This window comes from Terrapene carolina, unplaced genomic scaffold (genome assembly GCF_002925995.2).
Source record: "Terrapene carolina triunguis isolate 2854851 unplaced genomic scaffold, T_m_triunguis-2.0 Scaffold62, whole genome shotgun sequence".
NCBI lineage: Eukaryota > Metazoa > Chordata > Testudines > Emydidae > Terrapene > Terrapene triunguis.
In genome coordinates this window covers 3639682-3656946 of record NW_020664413.1, presented here as the reverse complement: position 1 = coordinate 3656946, position 17265 = coordinate 3639682, and the positions used below count along the sequence as shown (strand labels likewise).

Genomic DNA, 17265 nt, shown 5'->3' with positions numbered 1-17265 from the left:
TCAGGGAGCCTTAACGTAAATGAGAATCAGGCCTTCTAAGTTTAGTTACTTTGTAAAGGCATATTCTACCCTTCATCTTGTGTAAGTCTCCAAATGGTATCAATGAGAGTTCCACTGTGAACTGAGGGTAGTTTGTAGTCCTAATTTTATACCTTGGCTAGGACCATAATTAAAACAGAAATTCATCTCTCCTGACAGAATGAGTTTGATACCCCAAATTACACTAATTTACAAAAATAATAAAATGTGTGCTCTAGTTTTGAAACCTAATCATAGCATCCTAATACAAATTTATCAGCAGCCCTCTTTGTTTCTAGGGTACTGAAGAGTAAAGCCAAAACGGAAAGGTTCATCAGAGGGTGAGAACCAGTCCTTCTAATAAGGAAAACACTCATTTACATCAGGATTCAGGTAAAAAACATAGTCAATGATTAAATTATCTTTTTTCCACATAAATGAACACTATTATAAGTTCCTCTTTCCTGCACTCCCATCTTTGATGATATCCTGCAAAGTCACACCAGTGTAATTCTGTCTTAATGGACGACTTTCTATACATAAAGACATACATCTGTCAGGATTGGTCTAGGTGTATTTATCCTGCCTCAGCATGATAGGGATATCCCTATAAGAGATAGGGTTAGGGATAGAAGATGACCTCTTGAAGTCCTCTCCAGCCCAACATTTCTATGATTCTATGAAGAAAATCTGTTCCTCTCCCTCCATAAGACCATCACACAACTCACCCCTTTAGGTATCAAGTATCCTCCAACAACCAAGTCTTGTTGTGTCACTCTACCATTTCCTGGCAATACTGGGAATAACCTACAGACAAATGTTAAGGAGGGATTCAGCATCTATAATTTATAAAATTTACAAAGGTTTACAAAGGATCCAGTTTAGCTACCACATTAACATACACTCAGAATGAAAAGAATTGTAGCAAGTATGGATTCTGTTGGAGACCAAAAGAGTGTGGGGCACCATGGTCTATTAGTCTCTATAAGACTAGTTGCTAGTATCTCTGTAGTTCTAATTTTGGCTCTGCCAGAGAAATAATGAGACACAAGATGGGTGAGGTAATATCTTTTATTGGACTAAAGTATCTTTTCCGGACGTGAAGAAGAGTTCTGCGTAAGCTCTAAAGCTTGTCTTTTTCACCAACGGAAGCTGGTCCAATAAAAGATATCACCTCACCCATCTTGTCTCGCTAATATTCTGGGACCAACACAGTTACAACAACATTGCAAACAAAAGTGAAATAATGGGTAGCCTTAACATGATAAATTAATCTCGCTGCCTGAGTTTCTCCATCTGTGAAATAGGGATAATAATACTTCTGTCATTTTACTTCCATGAGCACAGGGACTGCTCCTGGCTAGCAGAGCTAGCCACCCCTAAAAGGGAGAAGTAGGTTATGCGTCCATGGCCTCAAGAATTATTGCAGTGGGCACACGCTCCCAGTACTCTCTGAGGCACAACTTCTCCAGAACTCCTGCTGAGGTAGCGTGGTTTCACAGTCCCTCACAGTGACCAGTGCTCTAATGGCACAGTCAAGCTCTTAATTATCTATCTTACAGGAACATTGTGAGCATTAATTAGTTAATATTTATACAGCACTTAGAAAACATAAAGCATTATATAGGTGCTATGTATGATATTAAATTGCTCAGATTGCACTTGGTATACTGGTGATACAATGACTAAAAATAATAGCAGCCACCACCACCAACTGAATACATATTTTAGTTTGGACACAAGTGTCACTATAACCAGAAAGAAACTGGCAGACAACTGCAAGTTGATAATTAAAAGTTTCACTTACCTCAGGGTTTCTTTGAGCAGGCCTCTAATCATTGGCAATTTGGGAACATCATCTGAAGTGGGAATTTGATCTTTTCCCAGATTATTGACTATCTCTTCATACACAGATTGCTGAACTTCAGGATACTTTGCCAACAAGTATGTTGCCCAGGACAAAGTGAAAGAAGTCTAAGAAAGAAACCGCCAACATTATCAGGAAAAAGAAAAAAAATAATGAAAGTAGCTACAAATGTTTAATTCAATGCCAGGAAAAACAAGCAGTTTTCAACTAAGGATTCACTATGTACACACACAGTTATAAAACAAAAGGACTATGAGTAACATCTGGGTTTCAGGGCATGGAATCAGTCTACATCATCCTCTACCTCAGCCCTTTTCCACCTGGAAAAACACCAGAACTACCCCTCCTCCATATTTCTACCAGTGAAAGATCAAAAAGCGACAGGAAAAGTAAACTACAAAATGATATATGTAACACAAAAGCTATAAACATGAATGGATGAAATTAATAGCTAGTTCTCAGTTATTGCTGTGCTTTTCCTCCCAACAAAAATATTCTGCAGGAGACAGAATGATAGAATGCTACGCAGACCATTTCCACCCGCTGTCAGTATATTGCATTCTCCTCACAGAATCCTACTAATGAGAACATTGCTATGATCATTTCTAGGATTATATCTCATCATTTAGTAAGTGATGCTGTAACACAATATGCATTTTCCAGCAGTTGGAAACTACTGTAGCACTAATATGACATAATTCTACCTCCTATGGAAAGTTTTCCTGTCAACGCTTAAGGGGAGTGTGTGTATAAATCAGAGTTTAAAACAAACCAGCATAATTCACCTTTTTACTCTCTTCGTGAATAAGCGGTTTCCATTAAAATGGCATATTCAAAGAAAACAAATCAAACATTTATGATACTAATGATCATGAAAGACTGTACAGAATTAGGCATTTAAAGAGACACGGGCAGATTAAAAATCATAAATCCCGAATGTGGCTTGCCCTGCATAACCACACAAAGGCAGGAATAGGACACAAGAACAGAAGCCATGGCCCCATCCTTCTCCACACCAGATAAATGACTGAAGTTGGTGCAGGTGCATGTGTGTGTGGGAGACCACATGTTACCACATCCAAAAAGAAGATACAGAAGCCTCTTTTGAACCTCCTTCGCTCAGAACTCCTCTTCACAGACAGAATACCTCCAAGACTGATTGATTCAGTGTCCCTTGGCAAGCAAGGCAGTTTCCTTTTTTATACCACCTTAGATTACTAAAAGTGAAAGAAGATTTAATCTCTAATTTATTTTTTACCATTCATGTGGTTTGAGTTTGCATTTTTCTCTGCTTATATAATGAAAACAGATTATTCAGTTTCATTTTTGTATAGTTAGTTACCAATCAGTTTTACTTTCAGGTTCTCATGCACTAGCACAATGTTGGAATTTTTGGGTTGCCAACAATATACTGGTAAAAACAAATGTATGGAAATATTTCTGTTGGTATAACTTTACAAAATTGGAATCAGAGAGCAAATTTGACATGACAGTGACCTTTTCAGTTTGTGTTTATTTGCAAAAATAGGACACAATGCTGAAAATCCTGTCCCCAAATGTGTCTACTCTGCAATGTAAGCCCAGGGTTAGTAGAACTTGAGTTAGCAGACCACGGGTTTGTTTACCTAGGGCTTGAGCATCTACACTCATTTGTAACCCCAAGTTAGGAATTGTTGAAACCTGGATCCCAACCTGGGGCTCCAGTGTCTACACTGCATTATGTAAGCCCAAAACCAACCACCCATATCCCTGACTTCCTTGAGCCCTCCCAAAATGTGTACATTCTAGCCCTTTTTTTCATAGTTCAGTGTGGGAACACTTGACTGGCCACCAAAAGACTGTCCAGTGGACAAAGAAAGTTGGCTAGTCGGATTGTGTAATACTTTTTGCGGATTCCCTGCGCATAAGTTCAGGGGGCTGCATCTACACTGCAAAGCAACAGGGCTTGAACCATCGGACCCAGCTTGACTCAGGTTCAGACCCTCCGCCCCAGGGGTGCCCCTGGGTCATAGCCCTGGGTTAGTGCGATTTGTGTGTAGATGGAAGGGAGATTAGGCTTCAGCCAGAGTTCAAACCCTGTGCTTACATTTCAGGGTAGAAATACCCCAAGAATCCTCCTTTTAGCCTTCCATCCCTATAACATCCTTCACTACAGCTCAGTTCTGGGCTGCTCCTCTCTGAAGAGGCTGACAGCTGTGCCAAACTACACACAGGAGTTATTGTAATATAAACAGTGTCTCCTCTCAGGTTCCCAGCTCCTTCACATCCTCTTCAAAACTGGCTCTGTGCTACAACAGCCAAAATGCTTGGAAGCCAAATAACAGCTTTACAAATTTATTCTAAATCTTTAATAATCCTTGTGAGCTCTTTCAGTTTCCATCATGTAACAAAAACTGAAATGACAGCAGTGGGGAAACAGGGCTCCCTCCATTTCTATCATGTACCAGAAGGGGGGAAGCCAGAAGCACAGGTTTCTCATAAAGTAATCATTGTCAGTTGAGAAAGCTGTATAAATGCAAACACAGAGTCTGTTGTCGTGAACTAGTACACTGCCCTTTTGGTTTAATGAAAACTCTCTCAGCCTAAAAGTGGAAAATTAGGGCTTTGAAGGGCTGGAAAACTAATGGGATGAATAAATTGTGTTTTATTTAAATAAACAACAATAAAAAGCTCACCAAGCTCATAAGCCTCTGGAAAACTTAATCAATGAAGTAATTCTCAATACAGAAATAAACCCTTACATATGCTTTTTGTTCTGAGGCTAATAAAGTTTCTTTTTTCCCCAACCATCCTGAATCCCTCCAGACCGCTCTCACACCAGAAAAAGCTGAATCCAATTAGCAATAAATGAGCTGGATTTTTATTTCAAGCTTACTGGCAAACAAGCATGTATGGGGTTGTATATCTTCATCAAACCCTTCTAGGCTTGATCCAAAAAGCTTGCTTTATTACAGTCTCCAGCACATGGCTCATTTATCTCTCTGTGGATGAACCCAATCCTAGAATGCAATTCTCAGCTGTGCTGAGCCCATGCTGTGGGGCAGGGAAGGCATCGTTGGCTCTAAAACCACCTTTATGCCACCCCAGTCTCTAATCCACAGGGATGTTCTAATTTGGACTGTCAAGAATGGTTCCTTAGGCATTATGTGCATCATTCTCTAGCCTCGCTGCCCCCCTCCCCGGCTCCATCATGCCCCACCCCTGCCTTGGAATGCCCCCACCACACCGCATCATGTCCCCTATACCAGGAGGGATGGCAGAAAGATGGCACAGAGGACAAGCTTCCTCCATGCTAGTGACTTCACATCATCCCCTTACGGTTGGTCTAAGGTCCCCTTGATATCAGGCTAGTGGCGCAAAGGGACTTTAACAGAGGCCACATATCTTATCTATAATGTCTCTCAATGATTAATTGTACATATACCAAAATCCATTAGCAAGTTCCAAATATACCTATTTTTTTAAATAGAGACCCTCAATAGAGTTGCCTATTTCTGTTTTTCCGAAGGGCCATTACATATTTATTCCATCGCCAAACTAGAAAAGGGAATTTAAGAAAAACTAACAAATACATATATTTCTATTAGACTGTGAAGTAGCGTCCCACAGGAAATGGTGCAAGCCCCATCACTTACAAAGTTCAAAATCAAATTGCACTGTAGAGAGTACATTTTGGCTTCAGTGGATGGACTATATGAACTAGTACGTATTTTCCATTACTACTATGATTCCATGATTCATACATACAATTTATGATGCACAAAAACGCTTACATAGCACTGGCACTAGGTTGCAAATGGAGTGGATTTATACAGCAATAAAATTGTCCAAACAGAAAATGATATAATAATAAGCTTACTGTGTCCACTCCTGCCAGAAGCATTTCAGTCATATTGGCATAGATCTCTTCCACCGTAAGCTCTTTACTCAATAGGAGATAGGTGAGTAGCCCACCTTTTACTTCTTCTCCTTGGTCCAATTGGGACTGAATATCCTTTATCTTGTTGTCAACGTGGATTTGACCTTTTAAATTACAAAAAAAAAATTTTTTTTTATATTCCCCTAATCATTGTTCAGCCCTTCTTTTCTTCCATCCCTTCTTTCCGATTTATACTTCGATGATTACAAACATGGCACCTCAGGTGTAGAAATGGGTGATGCTAAAGAAGAGGTCATACCACAATGCTTAAACCACTCCACAGATTGGTCAGATGCTGACCTCGTAGAAAAAAACCATAATTGGCATATTCTTGTATGAAGACTGCACATACATACATACATACATATACACACACACACACACACACACAAAAACAGGTGACCTTGGTAAAGCACATAATCTCCACCTATATTTTAATTCCTTTTTCACAGCAGGCGCTACTGCAAAAAAGAAACAATGTGAAAAAGAAAGCTGAAAACAAAGAGATTGGATTCGGTTGTTGTTCAGTTGCTGTTAATATTAATCAGAGGTCTGCAGGGGAAGGGGTTGTTTGTTTTTGGAGGTGCGTGTTCCACAAGGGGAAATGATAGAAACCCCATCAAATGAATTCTTTAAAGCAATCAAAAATGTATAATAGGGAATAATTTTATATGCGTAGGGTATGGACTTGATTTCCTGATAGATCTTGCGCATCTTTAATTTTAGTCCTGGGGAAATTCTGCAGGAACCACCCCCTTCACAGAATGCCTGTGCTTCGCATGGGCGGGGGGATGACCATGGATGCAGTTAGGGGGAGGGTTCCCCCCACCCAAACAGAGGCGAGGCATGGAGGAAGCACACGGGGTTACCTGCCACTGCCCCCTGCCCCTCATTTCTGCAACCGCAGAGCTGCCCAGCTGAAGGAGGCTGCATATGGGTTCCACTGACTCTGCAGCTGAATGCCGCCTCTTGGATCCTAATGCCAGTCGTGCTCCCCTTCTGTGTGCTGGGAGCCTTCCTGTTTTCTGTGCAACAGTGAGTGACCATGGTGGGACTGGGTAAAGGGGGGCTGAGGGGAAGAGGCAGTGGGAAAGGAAGAGGGGGCGGAATAGGGCGGCGGAAGGGAATGTGGGTGTGAGGAGAGGGGGATGGGGCATGGGGCAATCGGGGAGGGGGATGAGATGGGGAAGGAAGGGGATGGGGAATCGCAGGGGGAAGCAGGAGCCCGGCATGTGGCGTCCCCTTGGCTGCATCTGGGACTTCCCTGTTAAGCAGGCCCATGGAACCCTCACCCTGACAAGCCCATACCCCCTACACCTAGACCCCTCTGCTGAGCCCCTCACACTCAGACTCCCACCCCACTGAGCCCCAATCAGCTCCACCTGGATCCCCACCCCATCAAACCCCACTCTCCCAGCAACTGGACCCTCCCACTGAGCCCCCCACACTCAGACCCCCTCCGCCAAGCCCCATCTCCCCATACCCGGACCCCCCCCGCCCGCCTCCACGGAGCCCCCTACATTCAGAATTTTAAAATCATATTAAAATAATTTTTTGGGGGTGCATAATTTTTATTTTTTTGGCGCATAATTCGCTCAGGAGTAATTACTATAGGTCAATACAGCTCCAGCCATATGACAGATTTATATAGTTAATAATCTGAAAGAACCTCAAATCTTCTCTCAAAAAGTATACATTTGGGGGAATTTAGAAAAAGAAGATTCTGCTACAATATGAATGAAATAATATGCAGACGCATGCAGTTTCTAACACTACTTCTGCAGGGTAAAAAGGATTAGAGGGTTTCTGATACCCCCAAATTTTAAATGAGAAATATGAAAACGGAACTCCACTTCCTCAGAGTGATTATAGGCCACTGAAATGCTTGTAAATAGAATGTTTCAAACCATATGCCATATTTTCCCTTACTTTTCTTCCCTCATTTTTTTAAGTAGTAGGTATGTTTGCATGAAATGCACTCAGTATTTCTTAAGAGTTCATGAGCTGAGTCCTCATTTTGTTCACAATCAGTTGAAGAGATGATGGTTTTGTCACAGAGCTCCTGTTCCAAAACTCACTGAAGTCAATGGGAAAAAAACTTCCGTTAAATTGAATAGGTTTTGAAAAAGTGCTTAACAGATGATTCTGACTTCAAGTGAGGAACAAGCAACAGAACAGATGAAAATAAATCATGAACCGGTAATGTAAAATAAGGGATTAACTAGACCATATTGGCAAAATTGTTTCCAAATGGAATATTTTTCACACTTTGACGTAAGAACATCAGGCGGCCATAAGAAGAGTGTGGTGACAATACCAGCCCGGCATATCTCAGTACCGTTGCTTCTGTGGTGCTATCTACAGAGCAGCCTGCAGAGCCATCCCATGCGGTTGCCGCCCAGTCTACATCCCCTCTCTCGACGAGGAGAGCGCTGCCTTGCTCGAGCAGTAGGAGGCATCTGGTGACCCAGATGTCGCTGGCCCTCTGATCGAATCATTGGACACTGCTCACTGAGCCAGATGGAAGGAGACAACCGAGAGGATGAGCTTTACCCGCTCCAGCCGCAAGTGTTGGAGTCTGCTCTGATGACTTGGAGCAGCGCAGCAGCCACCTGCACTCTGCCGATTCTCAGTGACACCCAACCAAGTAGCTGGACACCTACTTAAAGTGGCTAGAGCACCTTTGGAGAAACAGGTGCGAAGACAAGTGAGGAACAAATGATGTATGTTTAAACATGTACACCAGATCAGAAGCTGCCCAGAACCATTCACTGTAACAGAGCTGGAACAGACACTGGGTAGCATCAAGTGTGGAACAGCTGCAGGCTATGATAACATATCTCTAGAATTCCTGAAAAACCTTGGCCCCCGTGCTCGGCTTTGGCTTGTGAAATGCAACAGGTGAATAAGACAGACAAACAAGGTGGATGGGTAATTGGGGTAATAAAACAAATAAGCTTTAGCAAAAAAGCAAATGTCAGAATATCTTTAACCTCTGGATAATAAGCATGATTTCACAGAAACATAGAAGATAGAGATGGAAAAGATCTGTTGGGCTGCACAGTCCATCACTTGGCCAATAAAGGATTGTTTCCTAGAATACTTTTCCTAGTTTTCTGTTCAGTCTACTTTCAATTGTCCCAATCAGTGCGGCTTCCACCACTCCTCTTAAAAGATTACTGCACCACAGCCTAGTAGATCTCATTGTCAAGAAGTTCTTTCTGATACGTATCCCAAATGTTCATCTAGTTTCTCTTACTGTACCACCCTAAATAATCCCTTAATACTTCTCACTGTAGTTTATTCCTACTTTTCTTCCTCTTCCCCAGTTTCTTACTATAATTTTAGGGTACAAATGCAACAAGCTCTATTCAAATACAGTGACCGCAGCTACAGAGACAAAGTTGAACTTTTCTATTATTAAATCTTACTAAATTTGAAGAGTCCATCCCAGGATCTGCAGAACTCTCTCCAGGGTTTTGGAATAAATGGACGAAGCCATTTGGGAATTGCCCCTGCATACATAGTTGTCTTAAACATGCTAAACATCAACTCCAGAGCCTCAATGTATTCTACAGTCTTCTCTGGGATGTTGTTTTCCAGGCAGCCCAATCGGGATTCATACAGAATAGTTGCCACACCTGCACAGGAGAAAAGTCACAGAATTTACAGTCCCTTCATTCTTTTTTTTTCTTTCTTTGAGTTATTTATGGTACAGAATTAAAAGGTAAAGGAACATAACCAAGTCTGCAAAAACATGGTTAATTAGTTTGACTAGCACTTACTGGAGATGGTTTAGGGATAATACAGTCCCTTATAAAACAGAGGGTAGATTAAATGACCTCCTTATGTGTCCTTTCTATGATAAAAGAAATAACTTCAACATCTCCTTTATCTCCTTTTTAATAGATGGGTCCCTTATTTGACTCATGTTTATATTTTCCTTACTTTCTTTAAATAAAACTAAAACAAAACCAAACACATACACACATCACTTTTCTGTAGACTCATAACTAGAGATTTCAAGAATCTGGGGCAGAGTGGAGGGATTGAGCACCCCCAGGGCCCTGAGGAAACCGGCGTCTGTGTCCAAGGAAAACTCTACAATTTCATCCCCCACGAACCAACCCCAGGGACCTTCTACATGCTTCCCAAGATTCACAAACAAGGGAATCCAAGCGGACCCATCGTATCTGGTCATGGCACTCTTACTGAAGGAACATCAGGACTCACAGAAACATCCTCAAACCATTCATCACACAAAGGCCCAGCCTCCTCTAGGACACAATTGACTTCCTCCACAAACTCTGCAGTATTAACGACCTCCCTCAGAACACCATTCTTGCCACTATGGATGTCACCTCCCTATACACTAACATCCCTCACAATGACAGCATAGCTGTCTGCCCCAAATATTTACAAGACATTGGACAAACCTCATATATCTACCCCAACTACATCGCCAAACTCATCCATTTCATCCTCACCCATAACCATTTTTACATTCAACAACACACACTTTGTCCAAACCATGGGAATAGCTATGGGTACTAGGATGGCTCCCCAATACGCCAACCTCTTCATGGGCCACCTTGAAGAATTATTTCTGGACAAATGAACTACGAAACCAATGATATACCTGAGATACATGGATTATATTTTCATTCTCTGGACAGATGACTTAAACTCCCTTATAGACTTCCAGCACAACTTTAGCAACCACCACCTATCCATTAAATTCTATCTGGAATACTCCCATACCAGCATCAACTTCCTGCATACTGCAATAAACTTCAACAATGGAACCCTACACACAACTATATACAAGAAACCCACGGATCACCACACCTACCTTCATAGATCCAGTAACCACCCCAAACACACCAAGAAATCTGTTCCTTACAACCAGGCACTCAGATACCACAGAATATGTATGCTCTGAGGAGAAAGTCTGGGATACACACCTTAACACACTCAAGACTGCCTTCAACGAACAAGGACACTCCACCAGAAAAGAAGATTGCATCACAGAACAGGCCTCCCAAATACCCTGAGAGAACCTGTTTCAATACAGAAATAAAACTGCCTCTGACCACACACCCCTACTTGTCACTAGCGCCCCACATTGGAACCCATATGGGGTGTCATCGAACAACTACAACCCATACTCAATGGGGACCCATCCTGAAATAAATATTTTCTGAACCCCCTCTTCTGGCCTTCCAACAACCCCCCAACCTCTCCAAGCTCATCATCAGAAGCAAGCTCCCCACAGGCCACGGACACACCACCTCAAAGTAGCACCAGATCCTGCCAGAACAACAGATGCAAAACCTGCAGACATACCTCCACTGCTACAATGATCGACACCCCCGACATACACCTTTCAAGATCCATGGGTCCTACTCGTGCCTATAGCAACATGTAGTGTACTTCATCCAGTGCACTCAATGCCCCAACAGAAACTATGTGGGTGAAACCAGACAATCATTACACTCTCCAATGAACTCACACAGGAAAATGATAAAAGATAAAAACACCCTATCACCTGTGGGTGAACACTTTTCACAAAGCGATCACTCTATATCTAACCTATCAGTCTTCAACCTCAAAGGGAACCTGCACAACATTTCAAAAGATGAGCCTGGGAGCTTAAGTTCATAACTTTGCTAGACACTAAAAATCATGGATTGAATTGAGACACAGGATTTATGGCTTATTACAACAATCTATAGCCCACTAACAATGCCTTCCCAGTTGCTTCCCACCACCACTTTCTTTCCTCCCTATGACTGGAGGGGTGTCAACAGGCCACTTCACTTTGAAGGATCCCTGGAAATATGTGTTAACTGCTTATGCTAAACAATCTGTTCCATCTTGTATTTAGCTGTGACACTGTAAGTTTCCCAGATCTGAAGAAAAGCTCTGTGTAAACTCAAAAGTTTGTCTCTCTCACCAACAGAAGTTCATCCAATAAAAGATATTACCTCACTCCCCTTGTCTCTCTAGTTCATGCAGTGTCAGTTAAAGAACCACATGAAACTTTAAAACAAAAAACAGTAATTCAACCACTGCTGAAAATCAGATATTTGGGAAAGGAATAAAACAAATGTTTAAATGCACAAAAACAATGCTACATAACAGTTACACAAGAACATAGGAATCGCTATATTTGATTGGACTGGAGATCTATCTAGTCAAGTATCTTTGTCTCCACCAGTAGCCAGATGCTTCTGAAGAAAGTGTAAGAACCTCACAGTTAGGCACATGTAGGCACTGAAGAAAAATATTTTTCCCGGTTGAAACTGCAGACAGAATTTAGGCAGGCACTAGTTAAGTGAAGCATTTGTAGGATCAAGCCCTCTGATTGTTTTAAATTAGCTTGAGTGTGGCAGTTTATGATAAAAAAATGCCTAATTATAATCACATGATTTAGCATTAATTTTCTTTCCAGATATTATATGGTCTGTCTCTCACCTTCCATGGAATACTTGAAGAAAAGGTTGTTAACATTGGTCACGGTTTCCCCATCTTCCTCTTGACTCCTGAGCGTGTGGATTCTCTTAATTAAGTCTGTGATGACTTCATTGACTCCTTCAGAGAAAACAGCCACATCCTTGGGTTTCAGGACCTTCTGCCTTAGTACACTCCTCATTTTTAGCCATTGCTCCCCTTCCCTAGAAGAAATAATTTAAAATATCTATATATAATTCTTCCTGGCAATCATTAGCTGGGCAGGAAGTTCATGAATTAAATAAGAGTCTCTCATTAGCAAGTGATAAACAAATTCATTGGTAAAACTGAAATCACTACTGGAAAGGAGTATAGTGGACACTGGAGTGTCAAGTAATATGTTCTTATGTTTCTTATTCTGTATTTACTGAAGGTGGCAAGTCATTCCATTGTCTAATTCACCTCACTGTTACAGTACGCAATCAAGTTTGTAAGTTAATTAATGTGTACTGGTTAGAGCTTTAGGACTCTCTCTCAGTATTCTGGAAGTGCCTTCAGATAATTGTTTAGTCACACCTGCTAAATACATACAGTACCTGACCAACAAAACACGTCTGAGATTCTGGTTTTATTCCCATTAAAATAAAATTTTAAATATACATTTATCTTTGCTAATTTGTTTTCTTTTATACAGATTTGGTGCTTTTCTCCCAAAAACATCCAGCATAACCAGATTTCATGGACCACTGGTCTGATTTAATATACCAAATCCTGTTATTGGCATATCAAGCCCAGTTATGTTTATTCCAAATCTAGGGGAAGTTTTCTGTGAGAAAAGTTTACTTTCTGTGAGAAATGGTACTTTTCGAGACCTAACAACCTACAGTATGAGAAGTTCAAGACAGATCATTAATACATTAAGAATTACATAACTTAGAACAGTGGTTCTCAACCAGGGAGTATGCAGAGGTCTTTCAAGCGGTACACCAATTCATCTAGATATTTGCCTAGTTTTACAACAGGCTACATAAAAAGCATAGCAAAGTCAGTACAAAGTAAAATTTCATACAGAGAATGACTTGTTTATACTGCTCTGTATACTATACACTGAAATGTAAGTACAATATTTATATTCCAATTGATTTATTTTATAATTACACCTCTACCTCGATATAACGCTGTACTCGGGAGCCAAAAAATCTTACCGCGTTATAGGTGAAACCGCGTTATATTGAACTTGCTTTGATCCACTGGAGTGCGCAACCCCGCCCCCCCGGAGCACTGCTTTACCGCATTATATCCGAATTCATGTTATATCGGGTAACGTTATATCGAGGTAGAGGTGTATATCGTAAAAATGAGAAAGTCCGGAATTTTTCAATAATAGTATGCAGTGACACTTTTGACAGACTGGGTGGCCTGCTGAGGTGAGTCGGGGGTGGAGGTGGCGCTCCCCCTGTGCGGAGCTGGCCTGAGCCCTGCCAGCCCTTGCCCCTTCCCCCTCCCTTCCCCCCACCAAATAGAAGTCAAACTATGCCTATGCCCAAGGGTCCCCCCTGCCCCCACTGGGCCCTGGAGTTTGTATAGCATGTTGAGCTCAGCAAGAAAAAGGTTGAGACCCCCTGGTGTATAACACTGTAGCTGGAGTAAATCAGACACACTGAAATGTTGGTTTTTAGATTGTTGGAAGCATTTCTTACAGACAGAGTCTCTTTTAGCTGAAATATGTAGAGGCCTGTGTTTTTGAAACTTAAGGTCCTGAATTATATTTACAATGCCTCACATATGCAGTTTAGTTGGTGACAGCGGTGTCTGTATCTAGATGGTGATGGATGTGTTACAGTTCTTTATTTGTTTGCAGTGTTGTCAGTGGCGGATTTAGAGTTAGTGGGGCCCTGTGCGCAGCTTCGTTTTGGGGGCCCCCCTCAGGACCCTGCCGAGAAAAAGAACATTCTCTCTTATCTCCCCCCTGTTGTTCATTCTTTTTTTCTTCATCCTCCTGCTATATTATAAGTAATGGGAAGTAAATGAAAATGCAGTGAGGTACCTTGATTGGGGCAGGTGGTTGGGGTGCAGGAGGGGGTGTGGGCTCTGGGAGGAAGTTTGGGTGCTGGGTGAAGGTTCTGGGCTGGGGCATGGGGTTGCGGTGTGGGAGGAAGGATGCAGGCTCTGGGTTGGGGCAGGGGGTTGGAGTGAGAGGTGCGAGCTCTGGGAGGAAGTTTGGGTGCCGGGTGCAGGATCTGGGCTGGGGCAAGGGGTTGGGATGTGGGAAGGGGACAGGGGGATGGAGCTTACCTCGGGCGGCACAGCTCTCGAAGCGACTGGCACACACACACACACCCCTTCGGCAGTGGCTCCTAGGTGGGGCGGGGGGTGTCAGGAGATCTACACGTGCCGCTGCCCGCAGGCACCACCCCCACAGCTCCCATTGGCTGCAGTTCCCAGCAAATAGGAGCTGCAGAGTTGGCACTTGGGGTGGGGGCAGCGCGTGGAGACACCCCTCCCACCCCCACCCCCCCAGGGGCCGCAGGAACATGCCAGCCACTTTCAGGAGCGAAGCAGTGTGGAGGGAGGGAGGAAGAGCGGGCAGGGAGCTGCCTTAGCCCTGCTGCTGGCACGACTCTGGGGTAGGGGCAGCGCGCGGAGCCACTCCCCACCCCCCCCCGCCAGGGCTGCACAGAGACATGCCAGCGGCCGGCCGCTTCCGGGAGCGGCGGAGGCCACCGGCCATGGCATGCAGGCAGCCTGCCTGCCTGAGCCCTGTTGCGCTGCCGGCTGGGACTCAGGGACAGGTTGTCAGATATTTGTCCTGCATTTTGGGGCCCCCCTGTGTCGTTGGGGGCCCCGTGCCACTGCACATTTTGTATCATGGTAAATCCGCTCCTGAGTGTTGTTGCAGCCATGTTAGTCCCAGGATATTAGAGAGACAAGGAGAGTGAGGTAATATCTTTTATTGGACCAACTTCTGTTGGTGAAAAAGACAAGCTTTTGCATTTACACAGAGCTCTTCTTCGAGTCTGGGAAAGGTACTCAAGAGTGTCAAAGATAAGTACAAGGTGGATCAGATAAGGAATTAACACATACGCACCAACTTAAAGCAGCACTAGTTGCTGCCATAACAACAGATGCCAAACCTGAAAACATATCTACACTGCTCAGATCATCAATATCCCCCCAACAAACACACCTTTCAAGATCCATAGGCCCTACACATGCGCATCACAAAATGTGCACTAAATGCCCCTAAAAACAATATGGGTGAAACAAGACAATCACTACACTCAAATGAACTCACACAAAAAAATGATAAAAGACATATACACCATATCACCTGTGGGCAAACAATTTTCACAAAACGGTTACTGTGTATCTGACCTCTCAGTCCTCATCCTCAAAGGAAACCTGCACAACAACTTTAAAAGATGAGCCTGGAACTTAAATTCACAACTCCACTAGACACCAAAAATCATAGACTTAATAAAGATATTGGATTTACAGCTCATTACAACAATCTGTAAACCACTAACACACCTTTTGCCTAGGATTGTAGAAATGTTAACTGCCCACTTCACCTTGAATGGTCTCTTGCAACATGAGTTGACTCCTTATCTGTTCCATCCTTGTATTTAGTGTTGTGACACTCTGAGTACCTTCCCCAGATCTGAAGAAGAGCTCTGAGTAAACTGGGAAGCTTGTCTCTTTCACCAACAGAAGCTGGTCTAATATCTAAAGATATTACCTCACCTATCTTGTCTCTCTTACAGTTATTTAAGCAGACAAATCAACAGTCTTTCAAACATTTTTAAATTGTTATTTGCATAAGCACTCCCCCTGAAAGTCTTCCACTTGGAATGATGCTGCAGTAGGTTACAGAAAGTTACTGGACCAGAGAGGAATTTCATTCCTCCCATCGCCTACTCTTCTCTTGCTGTCTCTGGAACACCCACTCCATCTCTAGAAAGGTCTCAGTCATCCATGACCTCTTCATATCTTGCTCCCTCCAGCTCCTGGCTCTCAGAGACCTGGATCCCTTCGTTTGGCATGGCCTCTGAAACTTGCCCTTTCTTATGGAGGCCTCTCCTCTCACACCTCCTGCCCTGGATCAGATCACAATGGAGTTGTTGGGCTTCTCTCCCATTCCTGCTGCTTCCAAACCCTCCCTCTTCCCCCTTCCCACCCTTTCTTCTCTTTTGAAGAGCACTGCATCCAACTCTTCTCTCCTTTTCCTGTCCATGTTGCTATCGTCTACCATCCACCCAACTCCTCCCCATCTGCCTTCTTCTCCAGCTATGATTCCTGGCTCTCTCTCGTCCTCTCCTCACAATCCACCATAACCCATCCAACCCCCGTAGATGCATGTTTCCTCACCCTCATGTCTTCATTCAACCTGCAGCCCTGGTTCAACTATCCCACTCACAAAAAGAGCCATTCATTTGACTTGGTCTTACCCAAGCACTGCTCTCTTTTTGATCTCTCTGTTGCTGAGTTCCCCCTCTTCAACCATTATCTAGTCTCGTTCAACATTGCCCATCAGCCCCCTCTCTCATGCCCTGTCATTTGGCCTTTCCATGACTTCTCATCTGCTCTTTCTTCCCTTTCCTCCATTGATATGGTTGTTGATTCACTCCATTCCTCTCTCTCCTCCACCGTTGATTCTTTTGCCCCCCTTTCCCATTGAATCCCACAATCCCAGTTGTCTTTTCACCACCTTTACTCATTCCTCAAACTCTCTCATCTTCCTGCCTCCACTTCTCTCTCTGCAGAATATCTTGCTGATTTCTATCAGGAAAAAAATGATAAAATATTATGTGACTTTCCCCGACTCCTCAGCTTGCCTTCCCTTCCCCCTCCTACAAATCTCCTCCTTCTCTCTCGTCACAGATGCACAAATCCTTCTCTGATCTCCTCCTCCAATCCCTCCACTTGCCCCAGTGACATCATCCTATCCCATCTCCTGATCTCCCTTGTGCCCACTTTCATCCCCTACCTGACTCATCTCCTTAACTGC

At 43.1% G+C, this 17265-nt stretch overlaps 1 protein-coding gene across 1 annotated transcript in view; it reads right to left on the bottom strand.

Moving 5' to 3' along the window:
- The window catches only part of LOC112119323 (cytochrome P450 27C1), a 39687-nt gene that overhangs the window by 9384 nt on the left and 13038 nt on the right, over positions 1 to 17265 (bottom strand). The window contains exons 3-7 of the mRNA XM_024217941.3: positions 12282 to 12481; positions 9236 to 9445; positions 5745 to 5908; positions 1826 to 1992; positions 747 to 825 (exon numbers count right to left, since the gene is read on the bottom strand). Of these exons, the coding sequence (XP_024073709.1) occupies positions 747 to 825; positions 1826 to 1992; positions 5745 to 5908; positions 9236 to 9445; positions 12282 to 12481 (820 nt within the window). The remainder of the gene's footprint in view (positions 1 to 746; positions 826 to 1825; positions 1993 to 5744; positions 5909 to 9235; positions 9446 to 12281; positions 12482 to 17265) is intronic.